Genomic DNA, 23101 nt, shown 5'->3' on the forward strand with positions numbered 1-23101 from the left:
CTCAGTCGTTAAGCGTCTGCCTTCGGCTCACGTCATGATCTCAGGATCCTGGGATCGAGCCCTGCATCGGGCTCCCTGCTCAGCGGGAAGCCTGTTTCTCCCTCTCCCACTCCCCCTGCTTGTGTTCCCTCTATCGCTGTCTCTCTATGTCAAATAAATAAATAAAATCTTAAAAAAAAAGAAAGAAAGAACCATGTCCCAAAGCCCAGCAAATTTGAGATTAAATTCTAGTGCTTCTGCTTACCAGCTGCGTAATCTTGGTAAATCTTTTATATATTTATTTATTTGAGAGAGAGTGGGAGGGGAGGGAGGGGGAAAGTATCTCAAGCGGACTCTGTACTGAGCACTGAGCCTGACACTGGGCTTGATCTCAGGACCCTGAGCTCATGACCTAAGTCAAAACCAAGAGTCAGATACTTAACCAACTGAGCAATCATTTTAACTCTAAGCCTCATGTTTTCTCATCTGTAAAACAGAGAAAACATCATTCATCTTTCCTTTTTATTATGAAGACTGAATAAGAAACAATTGGCAAAGTACTCTAGTGCTTGAGACATTATAATTTGATATTAAATTTAGGTATACTAGGAAGACAACTCTACTAGGAAAAAAATGAAATGTCTATCCACAGTGCATTTTATTAATAAATGTAAATTAGTTTGAATTACAGTTTCTTGTTTATGGGAATAACTGATTTAGATTCTGATATGCAGGAAGACCAATTCTGAATTCTAAGCTCCTGAGACACCAGTCATCATGTCAAAACACATGGAACAGAGGGGAACACAATCTAAGTACACTTTCTTAAGTATTCTCCCTTCTTCCTACACTTCTTTTTAGCAAAAAAAAAAAAAAAAAAAAAAAAAAAGCCCTGTTTTCTGGAATTGTTGGCTTTATCACTGGAAATAATATGCTGCACGAAAGCTATTTGAGTCAGAGTCAGCTATCTACTTACATTAGAGAAGAAGAGCTTTGCTGAAGTTTGGAATGTTTCACTTACTGAAAACTAGGAATGATCTAGATTCACTGGCAAGCACATTGGCTGAGAGAGTTTCTTAAGAGTATTATTTTATGCTTGGAGTTAATTGTGTACAATTCCCATCCATCACTGGCTTATTAACTCCTGAAAGTAAGATGCTATGTCTTACTAACCATAGTGACATTATGTCACTGTGATAATGGCTTTTGTAAAGCAAGCAAACTCTTCTTTTCTCCTTCCCTTCCCCTCTCTCTGCCTTACCACCTTCCTTTCTTTCCCTTTCAGTATGTACGGAGTCATGCTCCACCATATCATTGTTTGGTTTACTGAAATCTTTGGATATATTTTACTGTCTTTCTGGATAAAAAGAATGAGGGCTTCTGGGTCTGTACAGAAATCTGCTGAGATTATTTCTGGATACACTTGCCATTATTCTGTGTGTAATGTTAGGTATTTGGGGGCAATAGTAGGAATCCAGTTATAGAGCCTTGGTGATTACATAAAAACTGCTAGCTTTATAATATGTTGGAGGAGGTTGGTGAAAAGAGATATTGCTGAGATCATTATGCAAATTAACAAGGGCCCTTTGTCGGGGAAGAGGAGAAACAAAGAAGAGCAGAGGGAGGGATGAGCCTTCTAAAAACTCAGAAATGTTCCTCAGTCTCCTCATGTCCATTTTCCTTCCCTTCAAAATACATATACCAGCCCTAGGACAGAACCATGTGGGTATTATATTAGTCAGGGCTCTCCAGAGAAACAGATCCAATAGTTAAGGGAGAGAGAGACTGATTAAGACTGATTGATTCAGCATCCTGGAGACCTAGAAAGAGCCAGTATTTCAGTTCATGTTCAAAGGCAAGAAAGAATTGATGTCCCAGCTCGAGGCAGTAAGTCAGGAGGAATTTCCTCTCACTTGTGGGAGGTTCAGCTGTTCTACTGTCTGTTCTGTTCAGGCCTTCAACTAACTGGATGAGGCCCATCCACACTGGGAGAGCAATCTGCTTTACTCAGTATATAGATTCAAATATTAACCTCACCCAGAAACATCCTCACACATATACCCACAATAAGGCTTAAGCAATTGGACTGTGGCCCAGTCAAGCTGACACAAAAAATTAACTATCACAGGTATAAACAGGCGTGAATGTCAACAGTCAGTAGTAGATGACGTGAGTGCTTTGACAGTAGAAGAAGAAATTTTACTCCTTTAGGGTGGGCTTTGCGCCAGTACCTGGAGTGAGTTTTGCCTTAGCTCACCAGGTGCACAGAGAAAGAAGTCCAGTGAAGACTTGATGTTTGTAAAATATGCCTTCTCTACAATCCACTTTTTATTCCACCTATTCCTGAATATAAGGTTGGATATGGGCTGTTGGTAAACACTCAACTTTTCATTCTGTATCTTATTAGTCTTTTGCTGGCCACTCAGTGCCTATTGTGAGCCTTAGGTGGAAATGACAAAACCTACCTCAGCAGTGGCTCACTAAAGGCCAGAGAGAAATGGCCCGAAAGAGTTATTTTAATGTTCCATTTTGGGGTTGAAATCTCTAAAGCTCCACATATCATCTGCTTGAAGGTTTTCTTCTTCTGCTGTATAGACCTGGTTCATGTTGGATAGAAGCCTGAAATCTATCTGAGCATATTGTTATCAGCCTCACTTCCTTGCCAAAGCTCTTTCATTCGCTATTAGCAAAACAAAAGATGAAAAAACAGCTTCCTGAAGCCACTTAAATCTTTCCCACTGACAGAAACATAGGAGGCTAACACAGATGGTAGGAAGACAAACTATGGTTGATCAAGCTAGAGATTTGGTCCTCATGTTGCTGCCTAATTGATTTGACTGATTTCTGAATTTGCCAAATTAGCATGCTGCTTTCTTCCAATGTAGAGTCTTTTCCATGAAAAAAAAAAAAAAAGTCCTTTGCCCCATCTATCACAGACCTTGTTCAACACTGCACCATGATGCCAGGACAACACAGGTCCTGTCCATCCTACTAATACTGAGCACAAGTGGGAAACCAAAAGTTAAGGCCAAGAACTAGGTGGGGAGGTTCTCACAAGGGAAAGGGCTTTCATCCCAGCTTAGCTTAATGGAATGAAATAGAGTTTCAGTATTTTGAAACACAGATTGACAAACTGATATGAAAACAAAACAAGACCCTTTGTAGCATAGAACCTCGATGATCTAAGAGACATTTTCTCAAAGTCAAAGATGATCACATTATTCTGCAAAACCTTGGCTGTATAAATGAGACCTGTGCTGAGGTCTGCAGAACATACCCACAAAGATGCAAAGAATGGAAGCACAGAAATATGAAAACTATTCAGGCAGTATGATATGAAGAAAACAAAATTACTTTAGCTACTCCTAGCTAGCCCTAGCTCCTTTAAAAAAATCCATTTGTGCATTTATTAAAAAAATATATTGTCTGTTTGCATGCCACTCACTCTCATCCACCCTTCCAAATGTTAAGACCCACAAGTTCAGGAAAGTTGTCTTATTCATATTTATATTTTCAGAATCTAGACCAGTACATGGCACAAAGGTTTCCAGGAAACATATTTGGATTAGTTGACCAAAAACATACAAAAACTAGGAAATATTTATTAGCACTTGTAATCAAGGAGAAACCAAGGGCAAACAGGTTCAGCTTGAGAAAGAAAAGGGTTAATTTACCCAAGAGTCCCACAGACAAAGAAAGAGTTGTCCACAGGGGTAAATGAATAAGGTCATTTAATGTTATCCCACTTGTACTCTTAGGGTCCAAGTGACAGCATGGAAATCAAGATTTAGCTATGACACATCATGGGGAAATGTTTAACTGGCAACTTATGGAAATTAATCAGAAGCTTATAAATGGAGCATCAGGTGATGGTCCTCACTCACATGTAACTTTTCCCATGCATGGCATGTAAACTGAAGAGTATTACATTTCTATGGTGGCATCCAACGGTACTGGGAGCAAAGGACACATGGAAGAAAGTCTCTTCAACTGGGAGAAGAGCTCACTGCTTCCACCTTACATAAAGCATGAATGCTAATCTAGCAAAAAAACACGTCAGTAGTGCTAGGTTTAAATTTAGGATGTGGTCTTGAATAATATAAGCTAAAGTAAATAAAACGGACATGAGACATTGAAGCTCTAGCAGAGAACATGAGTGAGTACAGGTAAATACAGGGATATGGAATTATAGGTACAATTGGATGGGATTTTTTCATACAGGAGAAGGGACATCTTCCCCCAGGGGAAGGAGTTAAATATAGCCATAAATAAGCAATAGGTTTTTTTGTTTGTTTCAAGTTTTTAAATTCTAGTTAGAGAATTCAGAGATTCATCACTTACATATAACACCCAGTGCTCATCGCAATAAGTGCCCTCCTTAATACCCATCACCCATTTAACCCATTCCCTGCCCACCTCCCCTCCAGCAACCCTCAGTTTGTTCTCTGTAGTTAAGAGTCTCTTATGGCTTGCCTACCTGTTTTTCCTTTTTCTTTTCCCTTTCCCTATGTTCATCTGTTTTTTCAAATTCCACATATGAGTGAGATCATATGGTATTTGTCTTTCTCTGACTGACGTATTTCGCTTCACATGATATACTCTAGCTCCATCCATGTCATTGTAAATGGCAAGATTTCATTCTTTTGATGGCTGAGTAATATTCCATTACATACACACACACACACACACACACACACACACACACACACGCACACACCCCACATCTTCTTTATCCATTCCTCAGTCAGTAGATGTTTGGGATTTCGCCATAATTTGGCTATTGTTAATAATGCTGCTATAAACATCAGGGTTCAAGTGCCGCTTTGAATCAGTATTTTCGTACCCTTTGGGTAATACCTAGTAGTAATAAGCAATAGTTTTTATCTTGGTGGAAGAGAGGAAGTTTTTAGAGAAATTGTTTGTGAAGTCTCCAAAATTCTTCAAGAAACAAAAGGGAAATTTGTTTGCTGAGAATAAAATTATGTACTTGGATAACAGGTTTAAGAGAAGATCTAAATTTTAAAAAAGTAACTGAGAAGAATAAGAGCAATCCTTCCTAGGAAGAAAACTGAAATGACTGCTGAGTGATACTGAGATGCTTGCAATAGTGGACACGGATTTAGTTGTCATCTACAGGCATGGTGGTGTTTTCTTCAAAATTTAACAGTCACTTAGGCATGAAGATAGAGAGTACAGATCATGGCACCCCTCCGCCCCCTCCAAGACTGGGCTGCCAGGAGACAGGTGGCAGATAGCAAGAAGACTGATGTTTCTAGTAAGAGAGTTCAGATGCATCACCCTACTCAGTTGGTGGCACAGCTATTGCCCTGACCCTGTCTCTTTGTACCTGTCATAAGTACAGAGTGATCTACCTAAAGTAGAGTCATCCCTTATATTCTTTAGGCACCTCACCAACAATAGGAGAAAATTCATATGGATGCTATTGTTCCTTCACAATATGGACACAATCAACTTCTTCAACCTTACCTCTTAATAAATGCCTGTTTGCCTAATCTTGCTTCATGCTTTGTGGATTCTTTTCCAAACGGGGAACAATTTCTGCTTTCTTCATTAGGATACAAGGACTTCCACATGTAACTGCTAGAATGGTTCAGTCCTCAGTGGGTTTCCACAATCGGTTCCCTCTTCTTAAAACACTCTTCCCCCTGTATGTGGACTCATAGACATTGTTTTCCACATTCATCATATATCACTCTGACTGTCAAGTTTCACTTCTTAGTTTTCAATGAGTTTTGATGTATGCAAAGTGAACCACTCTTCCCTTTATACAAATTTTATAACTTGTCCCTATTTCCAAACTTACTTAATTATAAATATGCATTTAAATGTGTCTCCTATTAGATTGTGATCACGTTAATAACAATGACTTCTCAGCACTTTTTTTTTTAACCTCAGGACCTCTGTGAAACACCGGAGTTACTCAATAAATATGCATTGGCCTGAAGACACCATGACTGTAGAGTTAGGTATCAGGGGTAATGTGGCTTTGAATAGTGAAGGGGCACCAAGAGGGCAACTCCCGACAGAATGAAAGATGCAAAGAGACTGCAGGTTTGGAAGATAATGACAGCCCTGCCTTTATAGACTTCTTCAGAAAGTAGCACATAATATGGATGCAAAGTTCAGGTGAACCAGACTATAGAAATCTTTAAAGACTACATAATGAAGATTAGATGAAATATTGTTGAAAATTAGAATCCCAATGATTAAAAGGTTTTTATTCTCTTTTCTAAGAAACAGACGAACCATGAGAGATGATGGACTCTGAAAAACAAACTGAGGGTTCTAGAGGGGAGGGGGGGAGGGGGATGGGTTATCCTGGTGATGGGTATTGAGGAGGGCACGTTCTGCATGGAGCACTGGGTGTTATGAACAAACAATGAATCATGGAACACTGCACCAAAAAAAAAAAAAAAAAAAAAAAGAAACATTGGTTTAGGAGATGAAATTACTAAAAAAACCCACATCACATTATACTAAAATTTACTAGTCCACCCTTTTCTACAACCATATGTAAAAGTATTTGCTTTATTCACTTCACTGAGTTTTTAAGGGATTAAATTATGTAAAACATCAAAAAATCCTACTAGAATGAAAGGTGCCATAATTAAACAAAATTAAATTACAAATGACAGAAGTCAGACACAAAAGAGTTCAACTGTATATGATTCAAATTCATTTAAAGTACAAAAACATGAAAACACATTAATCTATATTGTCAGAAGTGAAGATAATAGTTACACTTAGATGTGGTCCTGCTGAGGATGGACCAAGAAGGGGGTTTCTGGACTGCTGGATTATTTTCTTTTTTCTGGGATTTAGGCGCTAGCTCATAGGTGTGTTCAGATTATGAAAGATCATTGAGATGTACCTTTTCCTAATGTAAATCACTTTAATACAAAAATGCTTTAAAAGTATAAACACAAGACTAAGAGTAAAGTTTGCAAAAAAGATACAATACCTAGAAAAGTTACTGTGTCTAATGTAAAAACAAACAAAAAAATCCTGACAAATTTATTTGAAAAAGACAAATAACCCAAGAGAAAAATGGGCAAAGAGCATTAACAAACAACTCATGGAAGGCATACAAATGGCTAATAAACATGTTTTTAAAAAAGATGTTTAATTTATTATTGATCTGGAAGCTGCAAATTCAAAAAACTAGCTACCATTTCTCATCTAGCAGACCAGCAAACATTAAGAAGATGGATAATACCATAATGGCCAGCCTTTGTTGAGTACATACTATGTGATGACATTTTTCTACATGCTTTATTTTTTTATAATCCTCATTTAACTTGTGGTCTTATTTCTAATCTCCATTTTAAAGGAAATATTAGTACTTTTCTCAAATAGTAGGTGGTAAAGTTAGGCTTCAAACAGGCCATTGATCCCACAACTCTTAGCCATTATTTTAACCACCATTTTGTTTATTTTATGTTCTCTATTGGAATTCTGCATGTTAGTAATGAACATATCTCCTCTACAGACACCGAGCAATTCACAAACCAAACACAGGAATAGAGGGGAATTTTAAAATATTTTAGTTATGTTATGGTGGCTATTGAAATTGCTACTTTAATACTTTTAGGGAGCTGCCCAAGTATCCCAATGCTAACTTAAAGATGATTTTCCCAATGATTTGTATTTTTTTAATTATTAACATACTGAATATTAAAACTAAGCCTACAGACAAGTGGCATTGAATTCATTTAATTGTGCTACCGAGGTAGAAGTAATGTAACGTTGGGATTATGGTTAAATTTAGTCATAAAATTTGTTTTTCGATTTAGTTATATACACTGAGAGTGTAAGAATGCTATAACCAAACAAATGGTGGGAAATAGAATACAGATACTAATTCTTTAATTTTTTGTGACTGAAGTTCAGTGAAATATAGGAGGTCAGAAAAAGAAAAATGAAGAGAACGTAAAATTATAATGCTATTATTGTTAAATAGATATTACTTTTTTAAAAGTGCTAATTATATAAAGTATTACACAAAGTTATAGTTACCTTTAGAAATCCACTAGAAGAAAATGTATAAACCTTCAAAATTATCAGAACACATACACAAAGCATAGCAAAGAAAATCACCATGTAAAGATTATAAAACTTAGGAACATATCACAAAAAATCTAAACCTAAACATATCTGTCATATATGTACATTCATAAATTGGCTACAATACCAATTGAAAGAAACAATAGCAGTTGGACCACAAATCAAAACCCTATATACTCCATATAAGAGATATATTTAAAACAAATGATTTAGAAAGGTTATCAAAGTCTTAAATTACAGTGGGTTGGTAAAATGCCCTTCACCCACACAGGCAGAAACAATAGATAATGATATGATTTGAGGGGGCAGAGATTAATTATAAGCCTCTCTCTCTTGCTTCTGAACTACACTGAGGACTTACTCAAGAGTACAGAAGAGGCACAATACAGTGCCTATTTTGGTAAAATTATATTGAGGACATAGCTTTAATACCTGAATTGAATTTATCCACTCAAGGAAGGTATCTGTAAGAGTCGTGGCCCTATGATCATGTCCCGGGAAGTAGAAGTGAAAGAAACCTTTACTGTAGGTCTACAGGGATGAAGTGAGAACAGGGGTAAGGTGAGAGATAGAAAGATATAAATAGAGGGAAGAGCATGCATGTGTACCTGAGGCTGAGCACCAAGAACACTTGGCCGCTTATGAAAAGTGACCAGTGGAGTTTTTCAGACAAGTTTGTGAATGAATGATATGATTATTCTCTGATAGGGAATAGTGAAAAGGGGCCACATTTGGGGAGAAAGACAACAAATCTGGTTTTATATATATTGACTTTAAGATGCCCAAGATAATATATCAAGAAGACTTGATATATAAGTCTGGAACAAAAAGTAGAGCTTATGATTTCTCCCACTTTTCCCTTTCTCACTGTGGGAGTTTTGTTACTCATTTATTATGCATATGATTGAAAAACGTCATTTCTTCCAATGTAATTTCTTTGTAGTGTAATATTTAAATAGCACCAGTATTCAGCATCAGCCCTTTTTAGCATGGTGTTCCCATTCATGATTATGGATAGATTTCATGGTCAGGTGTTCTTGTTTTTTATTTTCTTACTTTTATGTCTTTTTTAAATAAATTATCCCCAAGATTCTCTCACAGGTACAATAGTTCCCCAAGTTCATCCCTGTTTGAGAATGTCTTCTTCTAACATTTGGATACAAGACATAACTCAGCTTGTCATGATAGTTTGGTCATAAACTCTTGTATGCTGAACTTGTAGACTTAGGCCATTTTTGGAAAAATTCAACACTGTTGCAAAAAATTAGAAAATGAACCTGATTTTTTTTTCACTTTGAGAGTTGTTTTTCTGCTTGGATGACTGAAAATTTCTTTCTCCATTCATGAAGTTCAGTAATTTGTTGAGGATATGTTGTGGCAGTAGCTGTTAATGTATGAATTCTTCTGCAAAAGACACATCCTATATTTGTTAAAATCAAATTCAGCTGCAATTATCAGCAAAACCCAAAATAACAGTGAGTTAACAAGATAATAGCTTATTTTCCTTTCATACTAAAAAAAAAAAAATCTGGAGGAAGCCACTACGTCAGTATTCTAAGAACCATAAGGAGAAATGCAGACAAATGAGCAAACCATGTTCCTCTGACTATATTTCCTGCAATTCACACACACTCTTCTTGCTTACATCCTACTGGTCAAAACTTAGTCCTATGGTCACACTTGAGTGGCAAAAGTAGTGGGGAAATGTTGCTTTTATTCCAAGCAACCTCTTCCAAATCCTCTGTTTGCTTTGATATGGTCTACTTAAATTATCTTTGACTCTTTCCCCCCTAAGTCATTGGCCTACTTCTCTGAGCTGCCATTTAAGAGTGGAATAGCACACTTACTGTGTCTGTTCTGTATTATGAGGGCATAGATGGAGTTGGAGAACATGGGATTGCAGAGAGAACACAATGAGGGAGATATATAACCTATAATGAAAGCTGTGTACTCTTCTTAGATCATTTAACCTATTCAGGAATCATTGAGCAACACCTTTGAGTCTCATCCAAATAAGACCCCGAGTTTCCATCAGAAAGAAACAGTCATGTTACTCACTCTTCCTTTCACTTACTGGTAACACTGTAACAGTTGTGGCCACCATGTCACTAAGTCAGAAGAAGAGAAATGTACTGAAGCATGTGGGGAAGACCCATTTTTAATGATTCAATCTAAGAGCTAGGGAAACTTCTCTGAAGCTCTTGCAAAATGTGCAGAACCCATATAGAGCAAACTGAGTAATTTTGCTAAGGTCCATGAAAAAGATGAACAAAAAGTAAAGCTACAGCATGAAGCTAAATGGCAAGAATTTACGTGGTAAAATTTGTAAGAAGAAAAAAAAATTCTAAGTATTAATTTACAAACATAATACAAATTAATTTTATACTGGCATGATTTCCTTAAGAAATGAAAACAAATGCTAAATTATATGATTTATATGGAAGAATAAATGTTAAGGATTGCAAATAAGTTTTCATTTTAAATAGAGTAATGGGAATAGATTGTCTTTCCCACAGAGTAAAATATATTTTAAAGCTATAGTAACTAAAGGATGTGGGACAAGGCCAAGAAAAGGCAGAGGCATCAGGGCCACCTGTTGGAAAAATCAGGGGAAAGAATATATTACACTTATAGTATACAGTCAAGTAAACTGTTCAAATCCAAGGGAAAAGGGCATTTTAAAAAAAGTCTAAACACCTGGAAAATAGAACTAAACCTGAAACTAATGTAACATTACATTTCAACTATACTCAAAACAAAAAAACCATAAATCCTATCTAACATCAAAAAATGGTAAAATGCATTAAATATTCAAATTTAGAAAATGTGACCAAAGAGTAAAAATGCTAAATATACATTAGTAAAAAATATAATTGTGTATTCTTACAAGACACACCAGTAAAAGTAAAATGGTAAATTTATGTATGATCAGTGAATTGTATTTAGGTCAATATCCTGGTTGTGATATTATACTAAAGTTTTGCAAAATGGTTCCCTTGGGGGAAACTGGGAAAAGTGTACAAAGAATCACTGCGTGTGTGTGTGTGTGTGTGTGTGTGTGTTTTGTACCTGAATGTAAATCTATAATTATCTCAATAAAATGTTTAAATAAAAACCCATGAAATCTGAAATAAACCCTACAAATATGTAATAGCACAGAAAAAGTTGAGGCTCCAGACCCAATAAACCATAGACCCTTCCCTCCTCAAACCTAACATTGTTAATGTTTATACTTGTTCATTATAGCCTTTGAGTGTCACGGTAAGAGGTGTGAGCAGAATTGGAACTAGAATAGAGAAAAGCTGTATATTGATGCCCATTAAACCTTTGTGAAAGTTTGCTTCTTTGAGATAATCTTGGGTCACTTATGTCTTTAGCTCCAATGGTGATCTATCAGATATCATGAGGTCAAAAAAATTAACTGGCAGTTACAAACTAAACAACATTTTTTCTTGGTAGGAACCATATAAAACCATGAATATGAATTTAGATTTCAATATTTATATAAGGAATATACTGGTAAGTGAGAAAAGCATATCATAAAACAGTACAAAAATAAGATACTGTTTTGAAAGAAACACACACATGTACATATGTATATGTATTTTAAAGAGAGTTGTTTTGTGACTGTAATGATCTTTCTTTGAAACTTTTATGCTTTCTCTGAGAGCATGCATTAGATTCTGCTTATTGAACAAACACAACGAAGACCTGTAGCAGAGAATGTTCATTATAGAATGTTTTATGCAGAATTTTTTACGCCCTTGTTGCCTGATTTCTCCATCGACTCAACTGACCCCCTCAAAGCATGAAGTTGTGATTGTATTATGTGGCAGCTTCTGGCTCCTCAAGGTCCCATTATTCAAACCTTGATCTCTGGCCTGTACTCATTTAACTTCTGATTACAATTTATTTAATAACCATCCCACCTCTGCCTTCCTTTAATTTCTGATTATAATTCATTTGTTTGTAAAAACTCACTACAGGCAAAGGTATGGCCTCAGATGAACAGGTTTCCCTAACAAGAATTTCAGAACCAAGTCAATGTGATTTTCCTTCCCTATAACCTATAACAGAAAAAGGAAGAAGGACCATCATTCTGCTCAATGAAATGCTGCTGATCTAGCTCGTGCTTTAATTTTTTTCAAGGGTTATTATCCCTTCCTTCCTTATTATTTATTAACATCTCCTCTCTTATGGCTTGTTTACTTAAAAGGAAATATATCCAACTTTTTGGGGGCGCTGAGTACAATGCACCAACTACATTTTTTAGCATCATGCTGACACATGCTCAACTGGAAAATTATCCCCATCTCAACTGCTTGTCTTAACAGATCAATGTGAATGTAAATGAAGGAAATGAGTGAATAGAGATTTATATTTTTATCAAAGGAAAAAAATGTACAAAATAAACTGAATCCAGCATCCTACTTATCCAGTCTCAGATGCAGTGCCTGGGTTTACAGAAGCAAAGCTCAGCTCTCTAGCAGAGGAGGACTCAAACTCATCTTTTCACTCTGCCTCATCTCTATTTTTTATCCTAAAGAGATTCTTGGGCCTGCCATGTTTTCCTCGCCCTACTGGTTTGTTTGACATTTCTCAAGGCTCAACCTCCAACATTGGCCTTCTGCCCAGCAATACTCCTGCCCAGTGACCAGTTTCCAGGCCTCACAAACTTGATGATCTCTATTGCAATTTCTGACTTCCATCTTAGTACACAGCAGACAATACCTGCAAGTCTTTGCTATAGGACCAAAAAAATTCATCACCTTGACCCCTTCTCCCAGGCATTCAGCCACTTTGCTAATCTACTAGAGGCCCACTGAGTATGTTTTGTGTCATCAGAACCATTCTATACATCACAGAGAAATAGAAAATAAATCTTAATATGGTCGCCAAGAAGTTACAATCAATTTGAGGAGCCCCGAAATTACAGAGTTCATTGCTAATGCAAAGACTGACAATCAAATGGTTAACCTGAATTTAATGTTATAAACATTAACTGGCAATCAGCTTGGGGCCAATTAGAAATACTGAGAATTAAAATAAATCAATTCCATTGAATTTACTTCAGATCATATGGCTGACAGCTAAGTGCCTTGTGGTAGAATTTTTTCCCATGTTAATATAACCAGTGGATAAGTTTCCACCAATCTCAGTGCCTGGAGCAGTGGTTGGCAAGTCCTATGGGTGGAAACACTAGGAAATACATTTTGGGGAGAATGAATGGCAGAAAATTACAGCTGTACTCAGTGGAAATGATGGTAGATTCAGTTCACCCTTAATTAACAATCAATATAGTTTACAGTCAACTTCCCCCTCCTTGTCCCCACCAAATTCACCATGCAGTAGTTACTTAGACAATGAGGTACAAGATTTTTTAAAAGTTTAAAGTTCTGTGATATTGGTAACTGTATTCATAAGTAGTATTGCTGATTTTGAGTGGAGAATAGAATCACGTACGGCAAAAGCTCTTCTGATTGGGATGCAATGTTTTTAGTACTCTCTTTGGGACCCTTATATCTTTAGAACAATAATTTTGTGACACTTTTATCATTAGTGACATTAAGTGCAGAATCACTTATGGGATTCAACCATGATTCAAGGACCATTCTGATTGAAACCACATGTACAATTAGAGTGTATAGGAATGTCATATAATTATGATGATAGTAAAAAGGAATATAGCTGTCTTTAATGGAGTATTTATTCTGTGCCAGTTGCATGCAGACATTTTATTTTAAATGTAATCATCAAGTTAATAAAGGAAGGGGACACTGGAGATCTAAGGTACTATAATCGTACATTCATTCTTTTTTTTTTTTTAAAGATTTTCTTTATTTATTTGACAGAGACAGAGCAAGAGAGAGAACACAAGCAGGGCCAGTAGGAGAGGGAGAAGCAGGCTTCCTGCAGAGCAGGAAATCCGATGCGGGGCTCGATCCCAGGACCCTGGGATCATGACCTGAGCCGAAGGCAGATGCTTAATGACTGAGCCACCCGGGCGCCCCTCATACATTCATTCTTACTGTTGCCTATGATTTAATACTGCTGTGCTAGATACTAGAAATGGTCAGTGTTACTATTTTAGGTGGCAATGGTACCATTTCAGTAATGCCAGGATAATTAAACCCTCTTTAAAAAAACACACTTCATTTGAAATAGCTGAAGGCTTTAAAGCTCAACATTAATGGTCTATTTCCACATTCCAATATGGCAGGCACTAGCCACATGTGGCTCTTTAAAGTTATGTTAATTGAAACGAAATAAAAATAAAAGTTGAGTCCCTCTGGCATACTACGCGATTTCCTATGGAACATTTCCAGCATCACAGAAATTTGTATTGAATAGCAGTAGATACTTTTCATTGTTTCTTATTAAAGTGCACTAACCAAGGATTCATGCATTATTTATACCTTTGGGACAAAGTATATTTAGATCCTTTTCTAAGGCCATGTTCTGATATGTAGAAAGGGAAGGGAACCTGAAGGCACTGAGGAAAAATCTTCTCGACTTTTCCATTTTAAACATACTCAACTCCCATGCTATGTGCTCACACTTAGAGCATATAAATTCAGTAGATCTGATAACCCTGAAGGAAGACCCTCTGTGTTTCTCCATCTTATTATTTTAATTACCACTCCACTGTTCGGCATTACCAAGGATATTGGTGTGAGCGAACCTCACTTACAAGGAAAACATATCAGCCCAAGAACAAATGCTCTTGAGTCAAGATGGGAAATCAATCTCAGAAAGCCTGGTGGGAGTGAGACTGTCTGAAATGCTCCTCTGCCTTTGGTTGATCACTCCCTCCCATGTATCAGGAACAGCACAGACCTTGGAAGCCTCCATAGGATTATGCTTTGGTAAGTTTGGAACTTGCTGTCAAAATGGACCAAAGCACCACTACATGTGCATACACACATAGCTCAAAAAAACACAAAATCAAACAAACAGTAACACCCAAAGAAGCCAGCAACTCTATTTGAACAGATCTTACTGCCCAAATGAAAGCAAAACTCATCACTTCCCAGGTTAGAACAGCTGAGACCCATCAACCAACGGAAAACAATTTGTTCGGAGTAGAAGTTGTCACTGGCTATTACCACGTGGAACGTGAAGAGCCGCTGCAGACCTCCGCTCCCTGATTCAGGCAGGCCTGCTCCCATTTCACTTGACAGCTGTGGACATTGGAATAATACAAAACATAACCTAATCAACAGACTGTGAAAAATCTGAAAGCTAAAGACAGATGTTCTGCTGCCATCACCACCTTTCATAGTTAATTATATTTATATGGGGGAAAAGAAGTGATAAGTCAACTCCTTGAAGAAGGCCTCCTCTACTATTAATGGTGGGTGAGTACGGAGTTCTCTGTCAAGGAGTGGTTCTCAGTCGGCTTAAATCTGAGCTCTGGTGGCAGATGAGCCTGTGCGGAATCGGCCTGTTTCATACAAAAATCTACATCCTTCGCTGTATTTTTAGCTGTCTCATTCAACATCTCTGTTCTGTCCCAGACTAGGCTAATAAGGTCAAATCTCTAGCCTGTCATTACTGAGTGCAGTTAGTGTACGCCAATCACTGCCCAAAAGACTAAAGGCAACCAGTTGAGAACAACCAGTTTCCTTTCATATCGTGAATGTATAAAGAACCGAGGGAAATCTCAGAAATGAAAATGGAAAATGCTATATCATCTGCTCCAGTGACTGGTACCAGGAAATGGCTTTTCTATAAGTTAATTAGGAGTCACAAACTTACTTGCCTATAGAGAGCAAAAATACAAATCAAACGTCTACTTTGTGTTTTTTGAATGTCAAATAGTAAAATACTTTTTAAATTGCAAGGGATCATATTACTAGAGAATATTATCTATCTTTAATTTTTCAGTAACGAATCAACAACAAAATGACCATTACTTATCATTTATAACTGCCTCTATCAGTCTGGAGGAAAGAGTGTCTTTTGAGTACTAGTACATGATATTCAGATCCGACTGCAAGATTTGAAGTGAAAACACATGCCCTGCCATTAATTTAAGCAATTCCCTTCACTTCTGTGGAGATCAGTTTTCCTGTCTGTAAATTTTAATAATTTTTTAAAGATTTTATTTATTTGACAGAGACATAGTGAGAGAAGGAACACAAGCAGGGGGAGTGGGAGAGGGAGAAGCAGGCTTCCCGCTGAGCAGGGAGCCCGACGCGGGGCTTGATCCCAGGACCCTGGGATCATGACCTGGGCCGAAGGCAGACGTTTAACGACTGAGCCACTCGGGCACCCCATGTAAATTATAATAATTATACTATCCACTATTATTTAGAGGAATATTATGAGGCTAAAACAAGATGAAAGATATTAAGAATTCAACACAATAAAAAATATAAGGTAACATTCGACTTTGATAATTATTAGCAACTACCATTTTTTTCTTTCAAAGGTGTTTTTTGTCTATGAAAAAAACAGCTGCGTGTAAGCACCTCAGGATGGCCTGCACTATGGAAGCAGTGGCAAAGAAGATCTTTAAAGGAGTTTTAGTAGTTGAACTCTTGGGCGTCTTTGGAGCATATTTTTTATTTAATAAGATGAACACAAGCCAAGATTTCTGGCAAACAATGAGCAAGAAATTTCCCTTCATCTTGGAAATTTATTACAAAACCATTGAACAGTCTGGAATGTATGGAGTCAGAGAGCAAGATCAAGAAAAATGGTTGAATAGCAAAAATTAGGACCAGTCATCGTGTTCAGCCTCCCATCTAAGCTGTTTGAGACCTTTGTGGGGGAGAAGAAAGATGAGCACACCACTTTGCAGACTTCTGGCCCCACAGAACAAAAAATAGGAACTTCTGGTCTGCCATGGCTCACAGTCATTTCCCATCCACTATGCAAATCCCCTGCTTTTGTTTGTTGCTTTCCTCTGACATTTATTATTAAAGGCTACTGTTTAACAAATAAAAGACTAGGAGAAGAAAGAAAAAAAAACAGTGCTGTCATATTTTTCATTATTAATCTTATAGATGCTACTACATATAATACTATTTATTACATACCTATTCTATAACAAAATAATATACACTAAATAAAATATGTCTAAAAGCTATGTGAGATAGACACACTTGCTGGTCCTGGTAAGATCCACCCCCCCATTTTTTACTAACAGTGACCCCATTCTAGTTGTGGGCAGCAACATTGCCAGCCCCAAGGTCAACACTCTTTTTCCCAGAGTCCCTTGCAGCAGGTGGTGGTGATGTAACAGTGCACACTGTGGCAGAACAGCAAAGTCCATGGGGAGGCTCTAGGAAGCAAAGCCTTTGCTTTGTCTATGAAAGGAAAGAAAGAGACTGAAAATTTCATCCTTCTTATTTCTACCCGAGACACAGGCAGCATGTCTGCAGCTCTGGAAGAGGTGACAAGGATAGGGAAAAGCCAAGGGAACTGCAGATTGGTTGTCAACAACACTGTCAAAGGAGGAAACCAGTCCTGGGCCCACATCTCTTTTTGTGTGATATCTGTAATCCCCAACTCGGTTGCATCTCTGTAAATTGGCTTTCTGGTACTTGCAGCCAAACACATTTCCCATTTATGAAGGAGGTGTTACTATCTTTATTTTTGCTACCCTGCAAGCTCAGATGAAAACCAGTCCCTTTGATTCCAAACTCTATGCTGTCAAGCCATATGCTGCAAGGCATGGGAGCCCTTGGTTTGAACAATGAAGTGAGAAGCCATTAATCTTTCTGGAAACCAATTCTCCTATCTATAAAATAGGGATAATAACAAATACTTCATTTTTGTAAGGGCTGATGGAAAAATTTATATAAGAGTATTCTACAAAAACTAAGAGCAATAGAAATTAGATCTGTATTATTATTAATGCAGATTTAAGACTTCACAGATTCTGCTGATCATAAAATACAATTTTAGAACATAAAGTATCATATTTCCTAAATATTCCACCCACGAAAAATCAGTGATGGCTGAATATATTTCATAGTGCTCTCAAAAAAGCCAGAGATGACCTAACATTTCTCTATTCTGCTGGATTCTCCTTGGAAGCTATTTCCAGTGGATGATTTCTTTGGCTTTTTGCAAATCCAAAGACCAGTTAAAATATCACAGTATTGCCTCTTGAGTCTTCCTATGCAGAGAAATCAGGGAGATTTACGAGTTCTTGAGTTTCATTCACTTATTACAGAAGCTACAATTTGACAGCAGAAGATATACAGGACAGCAGACTGAGGAGCCACACAAAGTAGAAGTTCTAATGTTAAAATGTGCGAGGGCCAGTGAGGACCATGGTGTTAAACACTGGTAGGTGGAGAAAAGGAAGAGACAGGAGGCAGTTGAGACTAAGCAATGAGTATGCCCTAAAATTAGCAGCCAAATTAACTAAATGTGTATCATGCCTCATTTAATCCTCACAGAAATTGGGAGGTAGGCATCAACACCCAGATTTTAAAAATGAATTTTAGAGCAGTTTGGTTCTTTGCTGAAATTTACACAGCGCTTAAGAAATGTACTTAGCATTCCAATCTTGGTGGCCTGAATTCAGATCCCCATCTCCCATTTCAGCCACAAAGGTAAACTGCTTCCAGCTCCCAAAGCTTCTCTGGGATGAGACAAGTGCTGCCAGATGTGCAAGAAGTTGTAAAGATTCATGGCAGGTACTTCCTCTGAGAGTGAGCAGATGCAGAAACACATGAGAAGATCTTGTTCTACGAACCACTTTTATGTCTGAGATTGCTATGGTATTTTTAGATGGGGGCCTGCCCCCCACCCTGCAAATACTGGCTGAAATAAGTAAAAACAAGCACATGTGTTAATGTAGTATAATTGTTTAAACTCAGACTAGGTTTGGACCTGGGTTCTGTCACTTTCTGTGTGAGCTGGATTATTCATTTGAACCTTTTTGCTTCAGTTTCTTCATCGTTAAAATGGGAATAGTACTGATTCTGCCTCATAGATTTGTTGTGAGGATTAAATAATGTAATTGATTTTAGCTATTATCTTTAAGGGTAACTTTAGACTGCTAGATCTTCATTGTGTTTATTTGGTTTCTAAACTTACTCTAATCTGGAGAGCAATGGATGCAAAAAAGGCAGAAATAAAATGATTTTCTAGAGTAATATAGAGGAAATATAGATTAAATTGATTTAAAATTAATAATTGAAGATATATAAAGAAGTACTGGAGACCATGTGAATGACCTCCCCAGATGTGGATGTTTATATTACTAGTTATAAATTATAAGACACAGCTTTTGCAAGGGACTACTCAGCCATATCCCCTCTATAAGATCTGTCCTCATCACTCACAGTGAAATGAGGCATCTAGGTCCGAATCATATGACCCATTGCCCTCTCCAGAGTCAATTGAGCTGTTCACCCGACTGACCAAACAGACTGTGTTTCTCAGAAATTCAGAATTAGAACCCAGAGAATCTAGTCAATCTCTGTCAGACATCTGAACCAGAAAATGTGCAGAATTGGGACTGGGGCAATCTGGCACAGGCTGAAGCAGAAAAAAATAGAAAAGAAAGGTCAGCAGAGAGAGAAGAAAACAGAAGAAACAGAATTTATATCTGAAGCTAGGTAGCTGGGGTCAAATCAGGTCTCCACTTTTTATTATTTACCAACTTATGCCACCTTAAGCTAGTTACTGAACTTCTCCCTGATCAATTTAATCTTTCAGAGGGTCATTGTGATGATCCAATGAGCCAATATAGGTAGGGCACTTGGAAGGGGGCCTGGGACATGGTATACATTCTATAATGTTACTTCTAATTATGACTCATTATGACTTCTTAATCTACCATTATATGTCTGTATCCATTTATGAGGATGACCCACTCTCACATTTCTGTAGAGGAGGGTCAGACAGGAGGACACCTTGTTCCCAGATAACTTACTAGTTTCTTGATCTGGTCTTCCATAACAGGACTTTGTGCTCCCCTGAAACATCCCTGTACCCTTCTAATAAATTATCTTCCCCCCCCAACTAATGATGGTTTAATGTTTTCATCCTTGTAAACACCTAATCTCTGAAGAAGAAATACCAATTTGTGCGGCCTTTTGGGACAGTTTGAACAGACTGTTCTTGACATTTTCATGAACGACTCAGTATTAAGCATACCCTGCTTCCTTGCACCTACCCCTGAAGTGGAGATTGCTACTGGATACGTTTAGAAGTTTTGCAGTGCTCTATTAGAACAGTGCTCTATTAGAAGTTTTGCAGTGCTCTATTAGAACAGTAATAATCAAAGGAGCACTAGGCTTGAGAGTCATATGAAACTCACATATCATAAAGATGCCTCTAAATTATTATTATAATCTACATCTAAAATCATTTCTGTTTCATAGCTCCCTCCGGTAAAAAAATAAAACTCATAATTCAGTTAGGTAGTTTCTAGATGTGGTTGCTATTGAAAGAAACTGAAAACATATTCCCTAAGATCCTCTTATGGGTAAGACTGACATAATCATAAAAAATAAAAATGCTATTAAATAGACTATAAATTTCAAAATGATACAGGAATGCAATAACCAGCCAGAGAGTTGAAGGAAATAATAAAAGCAAACAAAAACTAAATAGAACCTTGTTCCCCCCTTTGCCCCCATAGAGATAATGTCAAAGCCAAAAGAGAGTGATCAATGAGCTTCGGCAGTATGGCCTTGCCCAATTAAAGAGTTAAGGTTCTAGGAAGGGCCAGATAAAATGCTACATGGGCAGCCAAACCACAGTGCCCATAAATCATTAGAATTTAAATAAAAGCATTCCAAAACAGATATACTGTTTGTACACAAAATAAATGCACTTTGTTAGAACTAGAAGAAAATCCATGTTTGTAAAATATGCAAACTCTTCCCATAAATCTAAATTAGGGATAATTTCAGGCTCTGAAGCTATGTGGTAATGTGCAAAGCATTGCAAAATGAGATTTTGGTGAAACAAGTAATAAAATCAATTAAAAAAGTTTAGTCTTCACTGTAAAACCTAAGTAAGCAAAAAAAAAAGAAAAAGAGTCCCCACCAAAACCCCAAAGTTCTTTGTAAAATCCTCTGAGATATGCTGATCATATTTGAGGCACTATTATTAAAAGCATTTATTTAATTGTAGGTACTTCTCCATACCACCTAGAAGTATACCCTGCCCAGAATTTATAACCAGTTACACAAGTTGAGCTATATTGTAAAGAATAACATTTGTAACACCTTTTCCAAAAAGGCAAGGCAAAATATGCCACAGTGTTAATGATGTGACATTCACAGGCCATGTCCACCACTGAATATCAAGCTCCTGGGATGTCTGCCATAGTGGTACTGAGATTTTATGTCCAATTAAGTCTTTCAATGACAATCACTGCATATCCAGAGTGTCCCACTCATCCTCCTCTATCCATGCTCAAGACACCTCTACTCTGTTCAGACAGCAACGTGTCCAGCTCAAGAGAATGAATAATGCATTCTAGTTCTCTTTTACCATATTTTTGCTTTCTGGATTCTTCCACAGTTATGGGTGGCTGCACAACCCATTTCTGGGCAGTGAGGCATAAAGTAAAATCTTTGGGGGTGAAGAAGGGTGGGGTATTGTTCCTAGGAAAATTTTTCCTTACAGATGATTTGGTTTCCATCATCTGCTTTCTATATAGAGCCGCAGCATACGTCATACACAGAACAAATAATATTTGAGGATAACAGAGCTCCTGAGTCTTTGGTGTCAGCACTAAGCACCAACTCTAGAAATGCTAGCATTGGATTGTGTAATAAGTGAGATATTAAATACCAACATTGTTTAAAGCCTCTTTTACTTTCCATCAGTTCATCTTATTAATTATTAATCCAACATCTTTCTCTGTTCTCCTAAGGACTACCATTGTCTTGGGCTTGCAATCAAGTCATCAGACCTGCCAATTGATAATGAAATTGATTGAGCATTTATTCATGCTCACTCAGGTACTCTGCATTATCTCATGTACTCTTCACCGAGCCCTAGGAGATAGTTACTATAATTCAGTAACTTAAAGCACAGAAATGTTGAAAAACTTGCCTGAAGCACAAAACTAGTAAGGAAAAGGAAGGAAATTGTAGGTATTTTAGATGGGGGCCTGCGGAGCCCCCATCTTTTCCTTCCCATCCCATTTAGATGGGAAGGAAAAGGAAAGGAAGGAAAAGGAAGTCTGTATAGATGAATCTCTACAAAAGGAATTCCAATAACCAATGAAGAACACAATGTTTTCTTGTAGTATGATTCTCCATGATCTGAAAGTTGTTGTGACTTCAGCCCCTAAATCATATTATCACCTCCAGAATAAAATGATCAGGCAAAGGCAGTCTTCTCTTTGGACTGTGAAATATTTGAGGTTAACATTTTTAATGAACAGAACAAAAAATGTGATGTGTATATGTATAATGAAATATTAATTCAGCCTTGAAAAAGAATGACATTTTGTCATTTGCAACTATATATATGAAACTGGAAAATATTATGCTAAGTGAAATATTAAATGTTTGTGCTCTTTTCACAATGTTTACATCTATATGTTTACATATATCAAACCAGCACAGTGTACACTTTAAATATCTTACAATTTTGTCAATTATACGTCAGTAAAGCTGAAAAAAATGTTCATGTTGCTATTTCAGGCTTTTTTTCTATTGTTGAATGCCAAATATAAGTAAATATATATATTTTAAACAGGAACAGAATCACATTTCATTTCATATTTTTCCCTAAAAATATATAATGAACATCACCATATCATTCCATGTCAATAGACATGTATTTATTCAACTATTTTAAACTTATGAAAACAAAGTTAGTATATTAATCTAAAAGTACAAAAACAGGTTTCACTATTTTGTGAGTCTTAGAAATCCAAATTGGTACTGTGAGTTTCTAGTACTGGCTAATTTCAGATTTTGCATATTCAGATTCCGATAACTGTAGTTGCATTTAATTCAGTTCAAAAAAAGAAATGTTCTTTTTCTCTTCTTGCACTCACTCGCTTTACCCTATCTTATTTTTCTGGATTGAATTTAGGATCGAC

At 37.0% G+C, this 23101-nt stretch overlaps 1 protein-coding gene and 1 long non-coding RNA gene across 2 annotated transcripts in view; both read left to right on the forward strand.

Annotated features, from left to right (window-relative positions):
* Positions 1–23101, forward strand: part of LOC141373484 (uncharacterized) — a 909297-nt gene that overhangs the window by 62163 nt on the left and 824033 nt on the right. The gene's annotated exons all lie outside the window — the stretch shown is intronic.
* LOC112820713 (protein CEBPZOS-like) lies at positions 16544–16887 on the forward strand. Its single transcript, XM_025867667.2, has one exon. The coding sequence runs from the start codon at positions 16545–16547 to the stop codon at positions 16785–16787; it is 243 nt and encodes an 80-aa protein (XP_025723452.1). The 5' UTR covers position 16544; the 3' UTR covers positions 16788–16887.

The sequence above is a fragment of the Callorhinus ursinus genome, unplaced genomic scaffold (assembly GCF_003265705.2).
Source record: "Callorhinus ursinus isolate GAN/ISIS: 27379988/994484 unplaced genomic scaffold, GSC_fseal_2.0 scaffold10, whole genome shotgun sequence".
NCBI lineage: Eukaryota > Metazoa > Chordata > Mammalia > Carnivora > Otariidae > Callorhinus > Callorhinus ursinus.